At 46.6% G+C, this 16703-nt stretch overlaps 1 protein-coding gene across 14 annotated transcripts in view; it reads right to left on the minus strand.

Moving 5' to 3' along the window:
* The window catches only part of CCDC38 (coiled-coil domain containing 38), a 70520-nt gene that overhangs the window by 2293 nt on the left and 51524 nt on the right, over positions 1-16703 (minus strand). For 12 of the 14 annotated variants that reach the window (XM_089308797.1, XM_089308799.1, XM_089308803.1 and 9 more), the window contains 6 exons: positions 16379-16436; positions 12665-12734; positions 9344-9495; positions 7239-7374; positions 3053-3258; positions 1144-1237 (listed from right to left, as the gene is read on the minus strand). In XM_089308797.1, coding sequence (XP_089164923.1) covers positions 1144-1237; positions 3053-3258; positions 7239-7374; positions 9344-9495; positions 12665-12734; positions 16379-16436 — 716 coding nt within the window. Of the gene's footprint in view, positions 1-1143; positions 1238-3052; positions 3259-3960; positions 4147-7238; positions 7375-9343; positions 9496-12664; positions 12735-16378; positions 16437-16703 lie in introns of all 14 variants that reach the window. The other 2 variants (XM_089308805.1, XR_016216949.1) reach the window with 2 other exon arrangements.

A 16703-nucleotide genomic window follows, 5' to 3' on the forward strand; every position in this document is an offset into this window, starting at 1 on the left:
GCCCTCCTCCTTCCTTATAATTTTGGTTCTTGTTTTTAGTTTGTAGTTGAAGCTGTGTAAATTAAATGTATGGATGAGGAAATTACCATATTCTATTGGATATGAGATTTGATAGGACGTCTCCACCTTTGTCTCAGAAGGTGCACTACTGACATTTTTAAAAATATTTTTCCTAACTTGAAAGGCAGACCAGCAGAAAAAGTTCTTAACTACTGATTCACTCCCAAAATTCCCACAGTAGCCAAGGCTGGGCCAGACCAAAGCCAGGAGCCCAGAACTCCAGGTCTCCCACATGGGTGACGGGGACCCAAGCCCTTGATCTCCCCAGGATGCATTAGCAGGAAGCTGAGTCAGAAGCAGATAGCCAGGACTCAGACCAGCACTTTAGCTGTGATCTCTAATGTGGGGATTATAAGACCCACTAGTTGTATGTCATTTTCTGAGTTCAGGATCTCCAAAATAATGTTGAGTCAGAGAGGCAGGGTTTAGAGCCACCATTTGTGCCAAAAAGAGTATGTACACAAACACAGAACAGTTCCAGAAAGATGGAGATGAAACTGTTTAAAGATACTGCCTCCAGGGAGAAGAACTGAGGGAGATTGTCTTTGCACTGAATATTCTTTACCTTTTGAACTTTGAACCACACGCTTGTAATACTATTTAAAAAAATTATTGGTGGATGGATGTTTGGCCTCATGGTTAAGACGTGCTTGGGACACTTACATCCCATAATAGTACCCAGGTTGGAATCTGCTCTTCTCCAGCTTCCTGCTAATCCATACCCTAGTAGGCAGCAGGTGATGGCCCAAGTAGTTGGGTCCCTGTCACCTATGTAGGAGCCTAGCTTTTGTGGGCATCTGGGGAGTGAACCAGCAGGTAAGAGATTTCTCTTTGTTCTGTGTCACTGCCTCTGAAATAAATAGATTTTTTAAAAAGTGAGCCTAATGGGGGAATAGTAGACAGACAATTATTTGAATTATTCCAAAAGTAACAAGGAACCAGAAAGCAACCAGTTGAAGCTGTGAGCAAGCCAGCTTATTTTACTGCAGTTCAGTCTGCAGGTATTAGACACGGTGTTTGTTTTAGCACCACAAGCACTCACATGTTGAGGGTTTGTGGGCCTGCTGAGGGGGAAACACATACCTTCTTCTTCGGTTGTGCTACTGCTCTTTCCAGAGCAGCTTTCAGCCTTTCTTCCTGGTGCTTTAGTTTTTCCTTCATTTTCTCTTCACGCAACCTGTCACAAGAGGGGAGAAAATTGTGTAGATTCTCTACATCACAGAACGTGGGGGGAAAAAACCAGTATCTACATCGTTACTATTTAATGAACTGTCTAAATACTAGAACGCCTTTAAGGTTAAGTGAAAGTGACATGCTTCATCTTCAGCTTAATAATGGCTTTTGAATATTCAGGAAAAGCTCAAATAGTTCTATCATGAAATGGAAAGAAACTTCATTTCACCATTTTGGAAAAAGTAAAAGCTACTCACATCTTGAAATGAGATCAGTCCTCATCCCTCCACCTTACATTTCAACATTTTACTGTTCCTCTGTACAGTAGCCACTTGGATTAACATCTAGTTATTTTTCTCCCTTCTGAAAACCCCTTTTAAAAAACTGAGATATAAGACACATTTGGGAAAGTACCCAAGTCACAGGTGTATAGGACTATGAATTGCCACAGAAGTGTACATCCCAGTTAATCTTGAATGATGATCCTCAAATTAAGACCAAGATATCCTGCTTGACTTAATCTCTTTTAGAGTTCGTTGTGAGGAGAAAATTCAATGGGATCATCTATGCAGACTGTCTAACAGAAAAGGCATTCACTAAGTAGTAGCATTTTAGTGGACCATGCAATTATATTCTGCGTAACTAACTGGGCATTTTAAGTGCAAAATTAGGTGCTGTATTAGGCGCCTTTGCACCTTGGGGAAAATCAACTAAAATCCTCTTTAATAAGATGGAAAATAACTAGCTTTAGATTGGTGTATCTGCTGAAAACAAGTTGTAATTATGCCTCTGTGAGAGTATAATTGCTACTGTAAGATAGATGCAAGTGCTGTTACTGTAGTGAGTAGTGAGGGCTTCTCATGGAAGGCGTAATCTTTGGAATTTTTTTTAATACAACAGCCATACGAGGTAAGTACCATTGTTAGTACCATTTTACAGATAAAGACGCTGAGACTGGAGAAGTTATGCTACTGCCTGCCCAAGGTCACAAAGCTGTGAACAGTTGAACCTGAATCGTACCCAGGCAGGCAGGCTGTCAGACAGTGCACCTTTCCGTAGTACTAGTCGGTCTCTCACATGTTTTTCTATCACATATTCATTATCCCACATATAGACAATCCTTACCTGCCACATTATACTAGGGGTTGTGTTACAGTTAGAGCAATCACTGTCTCAAGCACAAGATGTACACGAAAACTATTTCACTGGGTTTGGAAATTAATCAGTCTGCTCATTCTCAAAGGCCCCAAGCAGGCAAGGATGTGGGGTGGGGGTGGGGTTCCAGGGGCCATAATCCTCATGAGGTTTTGAGTAGTAAATGAATTAATGTCTAAGTGCTGTGCAAGGGTTGCAGTTACGCACTGAGAAAAACCACTCTGGCCCTCACTTTCAAAAAATTCTGTCAGGTTCACTCCCCAGAGTTTTCCAGTGGAGATAATTCTGTGCCTTGGGTCCTTCACTGCATTTGTAATTCTTTCACATCATGGTTCTGTACACATTTTCATGCAATTGTGTTCAAACCAAAGATTAATTTCTTCAGCCTTTAAAAAGACCCCTTTGCCAGGTGAGTTGGCCCTGGTGAGTCCTGTGCTTACGGTCCCTTCACAGAGACATGCACTTCCTGAGTGTTCAGTGAGTGTGTTTCCCACACTAAACAATAGCCCTGTGAGGAGGAGAGTGCCAGGTTTCTTCACCATGGCATCCCTGTGTGGCTATTTTTGCCAAATAAGAAACAACTGGAAAATGTGCAATCCAAGCTAACATACTAGCTACTCATTAAATCATCTGCTAGATTTGTATCGTAAGATATGGACTGTACTTTTGCCGCCGTTCTTTCTGTTTTATCCTCTCGATCGCCTCCACATTTTCTTTGGGGATAGATTCGATGAGGTCACTGAGTTCTACCAGGCGAGACTCTACCTTGACCAGCTTTTGAACTGGGTTGAGGCTGCCAACCTCAGCGTCTCCAATGCAGACTCTGTATACTTGATTAATTTTTTTACTAAGTGAGTCAATCAGTTTTTCCTGAGACAGAGAAGGAAAGGAAGGACATAAAACATAACGTCACTGTATGGTTGCTCATTCAATAAATGTGAAATTCTGTATTACTGTATTACATGGAAAAAGTTCCTTCATATGCTACTAACAATGTTTCCTTTTTTAAAAGAACAACTTCAACATGACATAGACCAGTGGGAAATGCAGCTGTGGTATTTATCATTTATAGTTAGATCATTACTCCAGGGACACCTTTGATTATTTTCTTAAAATCTAATTGTCAGCATAAAAAACTAGTAAGTATCTCTTTTGCTTGAATATTTTTATGTTTCTGACAGCATTCAGGAAAGTCAATATATACGTTTTAAATCCTTTTGTACTGCTGATAGGTTTCTTTGCAGCAGAATGTGTGCACCCCCTCCCTTTCCGTATTTATATGTCTTACTGTAATTACTAGGACTATGATCAGCCTTGTGATAGAATGTAAGCACCTGGAGGGCAGGAGCTACTTCTTGGGCTTATATCTAAAACAGCACCTTGCACATACCTGTGCACTTCATAAACGATTGCTGAATAAATGCGTTCTCAGAGGGAAAAGTCTGCAAGCCAGCAGGTTCCCAGGCTGGTGTAGCAAAGCCTTTTTCAGGAGCTTCACTGCCTCCCTGGGGAAGCCTGTGCAGTATTCTAGTCTCAACAGATGCTTAGGCCAAACCCTGCTCATCCCTGTACCTCGCCACTGCGCGATTGTAACTGCTGGTGGAGATTCTTGAGCTGGTAGGTAACGTGTCCTGGGACCCAAAGAAAACTTCTCTCTTTGTCCATTGGGGACCCGGTATTTGCAGCTAAGAGGATCTCCACAAACTGCTGGGCAAGGAAAATCGTTTTCCAGGTAGCCTCCTTCCCCAATTCTCGCTTCTGCCCAAGAAGATGAGAATGACCCTAAAGCCAAGGACAAATAACACACTCAAGACAGGTGTGGCTACTGAAGCCGTGGCAAACCCTGTAGGGAACCACAGGCCCCATCCTGAGCCACCAACACTTCATGAATTACAAGCCAAGGTCTGATACCAAGGGTGTGCTTCCGATAGTTTGTGTCTCCCACCTCCTAAGTTAAACTTGCGGTGAAGTTCTCGTTTTCTCTGGAAAGTAACACTTCTTTCTATTTCCCATTTATGTGAAAAAAAAAAAAAGATCCTTTTAGAACAAAAAAGGAAATAGTCCAAGTTCTGTTCACCTTTAACACTTCCTGTGTTTCCTATTCATGTAAGGGCATGTTACATTCAGAATCCTTGAAGACACAGTAAAGTATAAAAATATGGCTTAGCTGAAATACTGTGCATTGCATGTGACAGAATGTCACAGTGTGACTAGGTAAAGAAAAAAAAAGACATTAAAAATACATTCAACACTGTCAAACAGGAGAGTAGAAGATAAAGGTATTTCCTTAAAGCAATTAGGGCAGTTGAGGAAATAAGGGAATGTGAGTAGAGAACTCACGTAGTAGATTGACAGGCTGGCCCAGCAGAGCAAAGGGCAGGGTCTCAAGGCCCAGACCTGAACGTGACCAAGAAGTGAGCCCTGGAACTGCCACCAGATGGCAGGCCCAGCCCAGGGCACCCCGGAGGGAGCGAGACTGAGAAGAAGGAGGTGATCCTGGTCTTTGGGAGCTACAGTGGGGCAGGACTGTGGAAGACAATCCTGGGAGAAGGGCTTCAGAGGCCTCCCAGCAGTGAATGGGAAGTGATAGGACCAGAGCAATGTTTCAGGAGGAATCGCTGTCAAAACTGGAGAGAAGATGGGGGAGAGATCTACATGTCATCCGACCTTCCAGTCCACATCTGCTGTGTGCCCCTCTACAGCTCTCCCAACTCAATGTCGTCAGCCCCTCCTGCAAAAGGGTAAGACCAGACACTGAGACACTGCACACTGACAACAGGAGCACTGATGTGCTATTTCATGTTCGATGAACAAATAGCTGCTACCCAGACATGGATGAACCTCACTAAACACAGTACTGAGAAAAAAAGCCAGATGTATCACACGATTCCACGATTCCATGTTCATGGAAGAGAAGCCCGGAGAGCAGTGCCCTTTGAGGGAGACTGGGAAGATGCGCAAGGAAGGAGGCCAGGGACTGATAAGCTATTGCATGATCTGGAGGGAAGAGCGACTTTTTTTCATGGCTGCCCAGACTTGGATAAAGCAGGCTTGTTTGGGTTGGGGGAGGGGAGATACCTGGCTATGTGTCTCACATTTTGCATTTCACTCAGCTTCAGAATTATTTATTTTTCATGTTTATTTTCTATTTGAAAGGCAGAGGGAAGGGAAGGAAAAGGGAAACAATCTTCTATCCACTAGGTTACTCTCTAAATGCCTACAACAAGTGGGACCTGGCCAGACTGAAGCCAGGAGATCCAACTGTGGTTTGCACATGAGTGGCAGGGACCCAACTACTTGGGCCATCATTTGCTGTCTCCCAGGGTGTGCAGTAGCAGGAAGCTAGGTCAGAAGCAGAGTAGCCAGGCATTCTGATCTGGGATGTTGGCAATCCAGGTGGTGGCTTAACCACTGTGCCACAACACCTGCCTTAAGAATGACTTAAAACAGTTGAAATATGCTAACAACCCAGATGGCCATCAGCAGAAGAATGGATAAACCAACGATGATCTACTTCAGTAAAAATGGAGAATTATTTCAATTTGAAAAAATAATGTAGTGCTGATACATGCTACAACATGCAGGAACCTTGGTAACATAAGTGAAATAAGCTAGACTCCAAAGGACAAATACTTTACAGTTCCATTTATATGAAGCATCTGGACTAGTCAAATTCATAGACAGAAAACAGATTGCTGTTGCCAGGGGAAATGGGAATTTAGTGTTTGAATAGAATAGAGGGCCAGTTTGATGTACTACTGAACTGTACATTTAATAATGGATAAAAGGTTAACTTTTACATTGAAATGATGAGAGAGCTATGAAAATAGTGATAATGGTTACACAACACTGGGAATGTACTGAATGCCACTGAGTTGCATACTTACAATGGCTTAGTAGCAAAGTGTTCATAGAAGCAACACTGAAGAGCTACGACGTGGCTGGCATCACCCTTTGCTCTGGGAACACACAACCCATCCATTGCTGATTGGGGTACCGGAACACCCAGGAAATGTGTGTGCCCTTGACAGCTTTTTCTTTTCCAACCCTGCCCACCTGGAGAGCACAGTCATCTTCCGATACAGTTCTCCCAGATCTACCTCCATTTGCAAATCAGGTTTAAAACCAGAACTGTTATCAGCCCCTAGATAAGCTTCTAATTTTTATTTGATGTGAGGCTTTTTCAAGGAGACTAATGTTAGATGGAGTTTGTGGTGGGCCCTGTGACTAAGCTAATCATCATTCAACAAACATTTATTGAGTACCGCCTTTATGGGGACACTGAACTGAGCAAACGGTAAGACAATGCCTGCCCTCAAGGGGTTCAACTGGGAGAGATGAACTTGTCAGTGAGTGTGTGTCCTAACATGTGTCACAGATGCTCTGAGAGTAAGTCCACCTATGCAGGCCCAAAGAGGCCAAAATCAAGGCCTTACAAGACCCAGTGTTGAGCAGATGTTGATTTGCTGTTCATCGTATTAAATCATTGCTTCCTTTGCTAACAAGCTTGCTCCTGGAATTACCACGCCAGCGATCACAGGCAGCGAACTGTTTCCCATGTATACACCTTTACTGAAAGAAATGTATATGTAGGGAACACCTCGCTATCATACTTTACAATGATTAGAGCAGTGATTCGTAACACTCCCACACCAACGTCAAGGCGTTCTACCTATGCCAACTGACTATCACATGCTGGCAGATACATCCGAACTGGTTTCTGCCTCTGTCACTGAGCTATGACTTGTGTGTGGCTTTAATTCCCCCCACACAGAGGCTGAGTACACAAGAAATGCAAATTATTACCAGCAAGAGCCAAAATAAAATTACTGCAGGCAAAGAATGATTACCTGAGCTTCTGAATTAAATTCTCCGAAACTAAACAGCCTGGACCTTAATTCCAGCTCCGCGGCCTTTTCCTCTTCTCTCACACAGTTAGCCTTGAGCATCGCCTTTTGCTCCAACAGAAAGTCCACGTTGCTATTTCTATTGCAGAAGAAGAGAACCTGCTCTGTAATTCACAATTTGGCACAAAAAAAATTGTCACGCGCATCAACACTGTTTAGATCATGGTCAGCATCCTATGTCTGGTAAGTCACATCTGAGTCTGGGTGTGAGGACACGGCCAAGGTACATGAGCTTCTCACGTTAAGATGAGAAAAAGAAATGCACAATGCCGCTTTTCATTTCCATCAGAGGGCGTTTTCTTCCCTCTTCCTACTTGTGTGGGTCCCTCCCCCCAGGCCCCCAGATAAAGAGGAGCAGAGCTGGGGCGTCAGCAGCTCCAGCTGCGGTGTGATCTATCAGGGCCAGCCATGCCCTCGGCTTGGGCTAGTGATCAGTATCTGGGAAGCGGGAGGGTGGACCCCCGAGTCCCTCCCCTTGACATTCCCACAGAGACCCCCCAGACGTAGATTCTACCATGATCCCTTTCTCCTGCCTGCCTGCTCCATCCCCATCCCCGAAAATCAAAAATCAGGTGGGGATGGGGATTGGGGGGGCAGCTGATGCTGGGAAGATTGGGAAATACAAAGATGAAAAGGTTACAGTGCTGGGAACGGGAGGCTGGGAGAAAATGTGTCTTAGGCTCTTACTTTCTGAACAAATTAATTTGTTCTGAAGTTTCTGTTTAAAAATGTGGTCAATGGGGCCAGTGCTGTGGCATAGCGGGTAAAGCTGCTGCCTGCAGTGCCAGCATTCCATATGGGTGCCAGTTCGAGTCCCAGCTGCTCCACTTCCAATCCAACTTGGCTGCTCTGCTTCCAATCCAACAGGCCCCTGCACCCATGTGGGAGACCTGGAGGAAGCTCCTGGTTCCTGGCTTTAGATCGGCACAACTCTGGCCGTTGTGGCCAAATGGAGAGTGAACCAGCAAATGGAAGACCTCTCTCTCTGCCTCCTCTTCTCTCTGTGTAACTCTTTCAAATAAATAAATCAGTCCTAACAAACAAACACACAAACAAAAACACCTTACAAAAAATGTAGTCATTTGTGCTGGTGTCGTGGCCTAGTGGGTAAAGCCTCTGCCTGTGACACACCAGCATCCCATAAGGGCACCGGTTCAAGTACCAGCTGCTCCACTTCCGATCCAGCTCCCTGCTAATGTTCCTGGGAAAGCAGAAGATGGCCCAAGTCCTTGGGCCCCTGCACCCACATGGGAGACACAGAAGAAGCTCCTGGCTTTGGTCTGGCCCAGACCTGGTTGTTGCAGCCATCTGGAGAGTGAACCAGAGGATAGAAGACCTGTCTCTCTAACACTGCCTCTCAAATAAATAAATCCTTAAAAATAAAATGAAAAATAAAAATGTGGTAATCCAGCTCAGATCATTTTGAAAAAGGTTTTAGAGCTTTGTATAATGGGGTAGATACACAGATCTGTTCTCTGTGATTTGATGCTCTTTTTCAAAAGTGTAATAAGTGTGCTAAAATGTTAGCGTCAGAAGGAATTCTGAGAGACACCTAGTCCAGCCTCCTTCCCCTGACTGCACTCTGTCTGTAAGAGCCTTGGCATGCGGACAGGTGCATTAGAAAAAGATACAGAATATCTAACAATGAAAATTATTTAGGTGAGAATCACATCAAGGAAACCTCACTTATTGCATCGTCAGGCCAAGTGCCATCCGACTGAGGAAAGGACAGCCAGGTGACAGGTGACGATGACACTGGTCACAAACAAAGGCAGTAGGTGCCATTTAAATGGTTTTCAGCTACCTTTTATCATTACGAAGGAGAAAAGATATTCTGACAAGTAAGAGGAGGTAGGGACAAAATTCAACTAAAGCCAGTCCATTCTGTGTAAATACAGCTTCCCATTTTTATACCCAGCAATGCAAACTCTAATAGAAATCCCAGCCTACATCCACAGAGACCAGCAGAAGGAGCCACTCGTGCATGAGGGGCCATTTCCTGTTACACACTGCTTAACGGAATAATCGACTTGTTTAGGATGACTTACATTTTTTCCTGTATCATTCTCTCTCGTTTGTTTATATCTTCCAGATTTTCATCTACATCCTGGGAATACTGGACCAAAGTTAGATTCTGCTCTTCCAGCTCCATGAGCACTTGGAGCAGCTCCTCTGGCTCTTTGAAATAAAGCTCCGGCTCCTACGCGATCGGTAACCAAGAACAGAATTCACTGATGAAACTGCTACCTGTGTACACGGGCAGTACAGGAGAGGACTGTGTACTCCTGCTACCTGTGTACTCTAGACAGTACCGGGGTGTGGGGGGGAGGCTGCCGTCCTGTGAGAGCGACAGGGCAGGATGCAGTAGCCTTGCCTGGCTCCCAGTGAGACCTGGCTCTCAGCAGGATGACACGTGGGGGCTGGGGGGGGGAGGGGGAGGGGCCGGGAAAAGGAAGCAGAGGGTGAGGAGTGGAGAAAGCAAGGACACAGCAGAAGAGGGGACGTGGGCAGGAAAGAGGAAAAAGGCAAGGGAGACGGAATGGGACACAGAAGCGGGCTAAGGGAGGCTGTTTTCCCCCTGCATTTTAATCATCTTCTATTTCCCAAATTTTTAAGACTAAACACAGCTTACTCTAAGCAAATTGCCTTTTTTTGGAGGTGGGGGGAACAGGCAGAGTTAGAAAGTGAGAAAGAGAAAGGTCTTCCTTCCGTTGGTTCGCCCTCCAAATGGCCGCTATGGCCAGCGCGCTGTGCTGATCCAAAGCCAGTAGCCAGGTGCTTCCTCCTGGTCTCCCATGGGGTGCAGGGCTCAAGGACTTGGGCCATCCTCCACTGCCTTCCTGGGCCACAGCAGAAAGCTATACTGGAAGAGGAGCAACTGGGACAGAATCCGGCACCCCGACCGGGACTAGAACCCGGGGTGCCGGCACCGCAGGCGGAGGATTAGCCTAGTGAGCTGTGGCGCTGGCCGCAAATTGCTTTTAGAACATGGCCTGGACATTTGCATACTCATACTCATTATTTACAGTAGCCAGGAGGTAGAAGCGACAGGAATATCCATTGATGGGTAAAGGGCTAAAGCAAATGTGGGGCAGATACTCAGTGAAATAGTGGTCACCCTTACAAACTGAGGAAACCTTATCTTACACTATAGCATAGGTGAACCTTGGGGATATCTTGCATGATGTCACGAAAAGACAGATATTGCATGATTACACTTACATGAGGTATCTTTTTTTTAAGGTGAGAAACCCTACTTTAACCATCTATTTTTTTTTCAAATGTTTATTTATTCATTTTTAAAATTCATTTGAAAGGGAGAGAGAGAGAGGGAGAGAGACAGAGACAGAGAAAGATTCTCTATCTGCTATTTCCTTCCCCCAAATGTCCTCAATAGCCAGGGCTGGGCCAAAGCTAGGAGACAGGAACTCCACCCAGGCCTCCCACGTGGATGCAAGGAACCCAAGTACTTGGGCTATCAACACTGCCCCCTAGGGGCCGGCGCTGTGGCATAGCAGGTTAAATTTCCACCCCCATGGGGCCAGCGCTGTGGCTTACCGGTAAAGCCACTGCCTGCTGTTGCAGGCATCCCAGATAGGCGTTGATTTGAGACCCAGCTGTTCCATTTCCAATCCAGCTCTGCTGAGGCCTGGGAAAGCAGTGGAAGATGGCCCAAGTCCTTGGGCCCTGGTACCCATGTGGGAGACCCAGAAGAAGCTCCTGGCTTCAGATCGGCCCAGCTCTGGCTGTTGCAGCCATTTTTGGGAGTGAACTAGCGGAAGGAAGACCTCTCTGCCTCTCAAAAAAACAAAAACAAAAACAAAAAAAACCACAACAACAAAACAAACAAAAAAAACCCAAAAAACTCCACCCACACCCACATCCCATATGGCCTCCGGTTTGAGTCCAGTCTGCTCTAATTCTGATCCAGCTCCCTGCTCACGGCCTGAGAAAACTGCAGAAAATAGCCCAAGTGCTTGGACCTTTGCAGTCACAGGGGAGACCTGGAAGAAGCTCCTGGCTTCGGATTGGTGCAGCTCTGGCTGTTGTGGCCATTTGAGGAGTGAACCAGTGGATGGAAGACCTCTCTGTCCCTCCCTGTCTGTAACTCTGCCTCGCAAATAAGTGAATAAATCTTAAAACACTGCCTCCCAGGCACATTAGCAGGAAACTATCAGAAGCACAGGCAGGACTCCACCTAGGTACTCCTGTAGGGATGTGGGGGTATGATAAGCGGCAGCTTAACCTGTAGTCAGACTCTGGAAACAGACGCACAATGGGGGCTGCGCAGGGGCTGTGGGAGGAGGGAAGGGACTTGTTGGTCTGTGGGTGCAGAGGTCTGTTTTGCAGGATGGGGAGGTTGGGGAGATCTGTTGCCAATGATGTGCATGTAGTCAGCACTGCTGAACTGCATGCCTCAAAAATGGCTAAGATGGGCCAGCGCTGCGGCTCAATAGGCTAATCCTCCGCCTGTGGCGCTGGCACCCCGGGTTCTAGTCCCGGTCGGGACACCAGATTCTGTCCCAGTCACTCCTCTTCCAGGCCAGCTCTCTGCTGTGGCCCGGGAGTGCAGTGGAGGATGGCCCAAGTGCTTGGGCCCTGTACCCGCATGGGAGACCAGGAGAAGCACCTGGCTCCTGGCTTCGGATCAGTGCGGTGCGCTGGCTGCAGCAGCCATTGGAGGGTGAACCAACGGCAAAGGAAGACCTTTCTCTCTGTCTCTCTCTCTCACTGTCCACTCTGCCTGTCAAAAAGGAAATTAAAAAAATTTAAAAAATTAAAAAATAAAAAAAATGGCTAAGATGGTGAAAGGTCAAATGCATGGTGACTTTTGTTCCTTTAAATTTTGGTAGTTATATGTAGAGTGGCTTAGCGCAAGGTCCATGTTGTGGCCGCAAAGGGCTGTTTTGTTGAAGGCTGACCTACTGTATGGCTCAGCAACCTGATGCAGCTCAAGCCCCAAAAGAATACTGAGCAATGAGAAAGTGGCTGTTTCTACAGGAAGACTGTGGATTACATGAGGACACTTCAAAAGATCACGGCAAAGTACACAGGCTTGTACAATGTGCATGGCTTTCAAGGTTTTTTTGCACCAAAATGAACTTTTCTGTTAAATCCAATTTCCATGAACTTTTTGAAGTACCACTGTGTAGGAATATATCTCCTAAATTATCCTCTTATAGACATGTTTCTTAAACTAATGACAAAGATGGGCTATACTTCCAATCTGAGAGCAGTAGGAAACTCAGATTCTCTCTGGAAAATTTGCAGAATATTTACAATGGAAATGCTTAAGTTCCAAAGAAGAAACGAGCATCTATCCTCTTCACCAGACACAACGTTTCAATCAAGAGGCGTAGTGTAGTTACCAGGTCGAAGTCCACATCCTCATCCAGAAAGAATTCCAGACTGTCCTCCGAACTGATGCTTTCAGGCCGACTACAAAAGGAACACAGAAGTGGGGGAGGGGGAGTGATTTCTGAGCCATTTTCTGCCAACAGATTCGCTTTCATTTCATTTCATCTAGCACAGTCCAACAGGTGGCTCAGCCTTCCAGGAATCTGCAGATTGCATTCAATACACACGTATGATTAAAAACTCCCCAAAAACTGGAATAGAGGAGACTTTGTCAGCTTGGCAGAGTGTCTACAGCTGCAGAAACTGACAGCTAACGTCACACACTGAAGACCTGCATCCTCTCACGACTAGGAGCTGTCCAGGACATTGTCCCCTCTGCTCTTACTCAGAGCAGTAAAGAAAAACCAAGGGACATAAAATAATACAGACCAGAAAGGAAGAAGGAAAACTGTCCCTGTTTGCAGATGACACGATAGTCCACATAGGAAATCCAAAGGAATCTTTTTTGTCTTTTGGGAGAGAGAAGGAGCAAGCTCCCATTCACTGGTTTACTCTCCAAATGCTTGCAATGGCTGCAGCTGGGCCAGACCGAAGCTGGGAGCCAGAAGCTCCACCAAGGTCTCCCACATGGGTGGCAGGGACCCAAGTCCATGAGCCACCAGCACTGCCTCCCAGGGCCTGCAGTCGCAGGAAGCTGGAGTGAGGACCCATGGCAGGAACTGGACCTGGGTATTCTCACCCAGGAGGCAGGCTTCCTAGCTGCTGTCTCACTGCTAGGCCCAATGCCCAACCCCAGAGGAGTCTTTAAGAACAAAGCAGAAACAGAATCTGGGAACTAAGAAAAAGTGAGTTCAACATGGGCAGAGTATACAGGATAAAAGCACAACCACCAACTGAAAAACCTTTCAGTCTCAACCTGACACCTTGTATAAAGTGGGTCACACTTTCTCTTGCCAGCACGTTATGTACGAATTACCTCAAATTGCAAAATGGATCATGGGCTTACATATAAAACTATAAGATTCTTAGGGCAAAAAAATCTTTCAGTCTTGGGCTACGCCAAAGATTTTAGAATTGACACCAAAATTGAGGTCCATAAAACAAATTACAAATTGGACTTAACTGAAATTTAAAATTTTGTCTCTACAAAAGATCTTGTTAGGAGAATGAAAGAACATTATGGCCGGCGCCGCAGCTCAATAGGCTAATCCTCCGCCTTGCGGTGCCGGCACACCGGGTTCTAGTCCCAGTCAGGGCGCCGGATTCTTTCCCGGTTGCCCCTCTTCCAGGCCAGCTCTCTGCTGTGGCCAGGGAGTGCAGTGGAGGATGGCCCAAGTGCTTGGGCCCTGCACCCCATGGGAGACCAGGAGAAGCACCTGGCTCCTGGCTTCGGATCAGCGCAGTGCGCCGGTGCAGTGTGCCGGCCGCGGCGGCCATTGGAGGGTGAACCCACGGCAAAAGGAAGACCTTTCTCTCTTTTCTCTCTGTCTCTCTCTCTCTCACTGTCCACTCTGCCTGTCAAAAAAAAAAAAAAAAAATTATGGGAGAAAATATCTGCAAACTACACATACCCAAAGATTAGAATCTAATATATAAAGAATTCTCCAAATTCAACAAATTCTGTTTTTAAAAAGTCAGAAAATGATGGGGCCAGTGCTGTGGTAGGTTAATCTGTGGTGCCGGCATCCCATATGGGCACCGGTTCTAGTCCCGGCTGCTCCTCTTCCTATCCAGCTCTCTGCTATGGCCTGGGAAAGCAGAAGATGGCCCAGGTGCTTGGGCCCCTGCACCCACTTGGGAGACCTGGAAGAAGCTCCTGGCTCCTGGTTTTGCATTGATTCAGCTCTGGCCCTTGTGGCTACTTGGAGAGTGAACCAGCGGATGGAAGACCTTTCTCTCTGTCTCTCCCTCTGTCTCTCTACCTCTCAAATAAATAAAATCTTAAAAAAAAGTCAGAAAATGAGTAAAAGACATGAGCAGACATTTCACCAGAGGATACAGTAATACATAAGCACATGACAAGATATTCAACCCCACTAACTACTGGGGAAATGCAAATTAAAAGCACAATGAAATATCACCATACACCTATCAAAATAGTTGAAAAAAAAAAAAGGGGGTTGGCACTGTGGCTTAGTGGATAAAGCCACTGCTTGCAGTGCCGACATCCCATATGGGCGCTGGTCCAAGTCCCAGCTGCTCCAGTTCCAATCCAGCTCTCTGCTGTGCCCTGGGAAAGCAGAAGATGGCCCAAGTCCTTGGGCCCCTGCACCCACATGGGAGACCAGAAGAAGGTCCAGGCTCCTGGCTTCTGATTGGCCCAGCTGCAACCCTTGCAGCTATTTGGGGAGTGAACCAGCAGATGGAAGACTCTCTCCGTCTGCATCTGTAACTCTGCCTTTCAAATAAATAAATAAATCTTAAAAAAATGGCTTCCAAATGCCACAGAAAGGGACCCACCCCAAGGAATTCAGAGCAAAGCACCTCTGTTGCCTTTAGCAACTACCAGGGACACTAGGGTGCTGCCCCTATATCCCTTTCTCAGGGCCAGGGTGCCGCCTGACCCAGCACTGATACACACACACATACACACACACACCCAGGGCCAGGGTGCCACCTGTCCCAGCACTGACACACACACACACACACACACGGCCAGGGTGCCGCCTGTCCCAGCACTGATACATACACACACACACACACACAGGGCCAGGGTGCCACCTGTCCCAGCACTGACACACACACACACACGGCCAGGGTGCTGCCTGTCCCAGCACTGATACATACACACACACACACACACACACATACAGGGCCAGGGTGTCACCTGTCCCAGCACTGACACACACACACACACACATACAGGGCCAGGGTGCCACCTGTCCCAGCACACACACACACACACACACACACAGGGCCAGGGTGCCGCCTGTCCCAACACTGATACACACACACATACACACACACACACAGGGCCAGGGTGCCACCACATACATATATATGTGTATATATTTATATTTATTTTTAAAAAATTTTAAAGAGCTTGTTATTTATTTGAAGGTCAGAGTTAAAGCGAGAGGAGACACACAAAGGCAGAAATCTTCCATCCGCTGGTTCACTCCCAAATGACCCTAATGAACAGGGCTGGACCAGGCTGAAGCCAGGAGCCTCAGCTATCTCCAGGTCTCCCACACGGGTGCAGGGACCCAAGGACTTGGGCCATCTTCCACTGCTTTCCCAGGTGCATTAGCAGGGAGCTGGGTCAGAAGTGGAGCAGCCAGGACTTGAACTGGCGCCCATGTGGGATGCTGTGCTGACAGTGGCTTCACCCGCTACACCACAGTAGCCTGGGTGGAGAACTAGCAACTCAGGAAATAATGAGTATAACTGAGTCAACCATCATCAAGGGAAGCAACAAAAGATAAAAATGGTTTATGGTGCTATTGCAGCAATTTTGAGCAATGTGGCAAAATTGCGAACCCATAGGCAAAGCAGCTTAGGAGACAACAGCAGAGACCCCAGAGGCAGGGGCGATCGGTTTCTGGAAGTAGCAATGGCTTCTCAAAGAATGCATAGGAGTCCATGGGAGCTCAGACACTGCACAAGCCACCTCCACTGGGTGTTAGCACAGCTGGGGATGTGGGATCTACGTGGAAGAAAGGCCAACAGAGTGGTTTTCTAGAAACCTTTCCATTCCCAAGAGAGTTAATCAGCATGCACTGTACTTGGACATGGATGATTTCTTGGGCTCTGGGTTGAGGGTGGGCCTCTTGCGTGGCTTTCCTGTTCATGACGTCCAGGTGAAGTCCATGCCATTGGCGTAGGTGGGGTGAGAAGAAATGACAGGTGATTAGAAATCAGTCCTTGTCCCTTGGTACAAGGGAGAAAATAAGAAGTGATGTGCATGTCAATCATTACGTCTTGGGACAGACCTACCGCTGCCACAGACGAGTGACCTGCGCACCTGTCCCGCCCCCCCCTCCACTTATGTGTACTTGCTATCCCCTTCAAGATGTGGCCCCAACCCTGAGTTGAAGCTGAGAAGCGGCC

Source organism: Oryctolagus cuniculus, chromosome 11 (genome assembly GCF_051225735.1).
Source record: "Oryctolagus cuniculus isolate XC-2025 breed Fujian yellow rabbit chromosome 11, ASM5122573v1, whole genome shotgun sequence".
NCBI lineage: Eukaryota > Metazoa > Chordata > Mammalia > Lagomorpha > Leporidae > Oryctolagus > Oryctolagus cuniculus.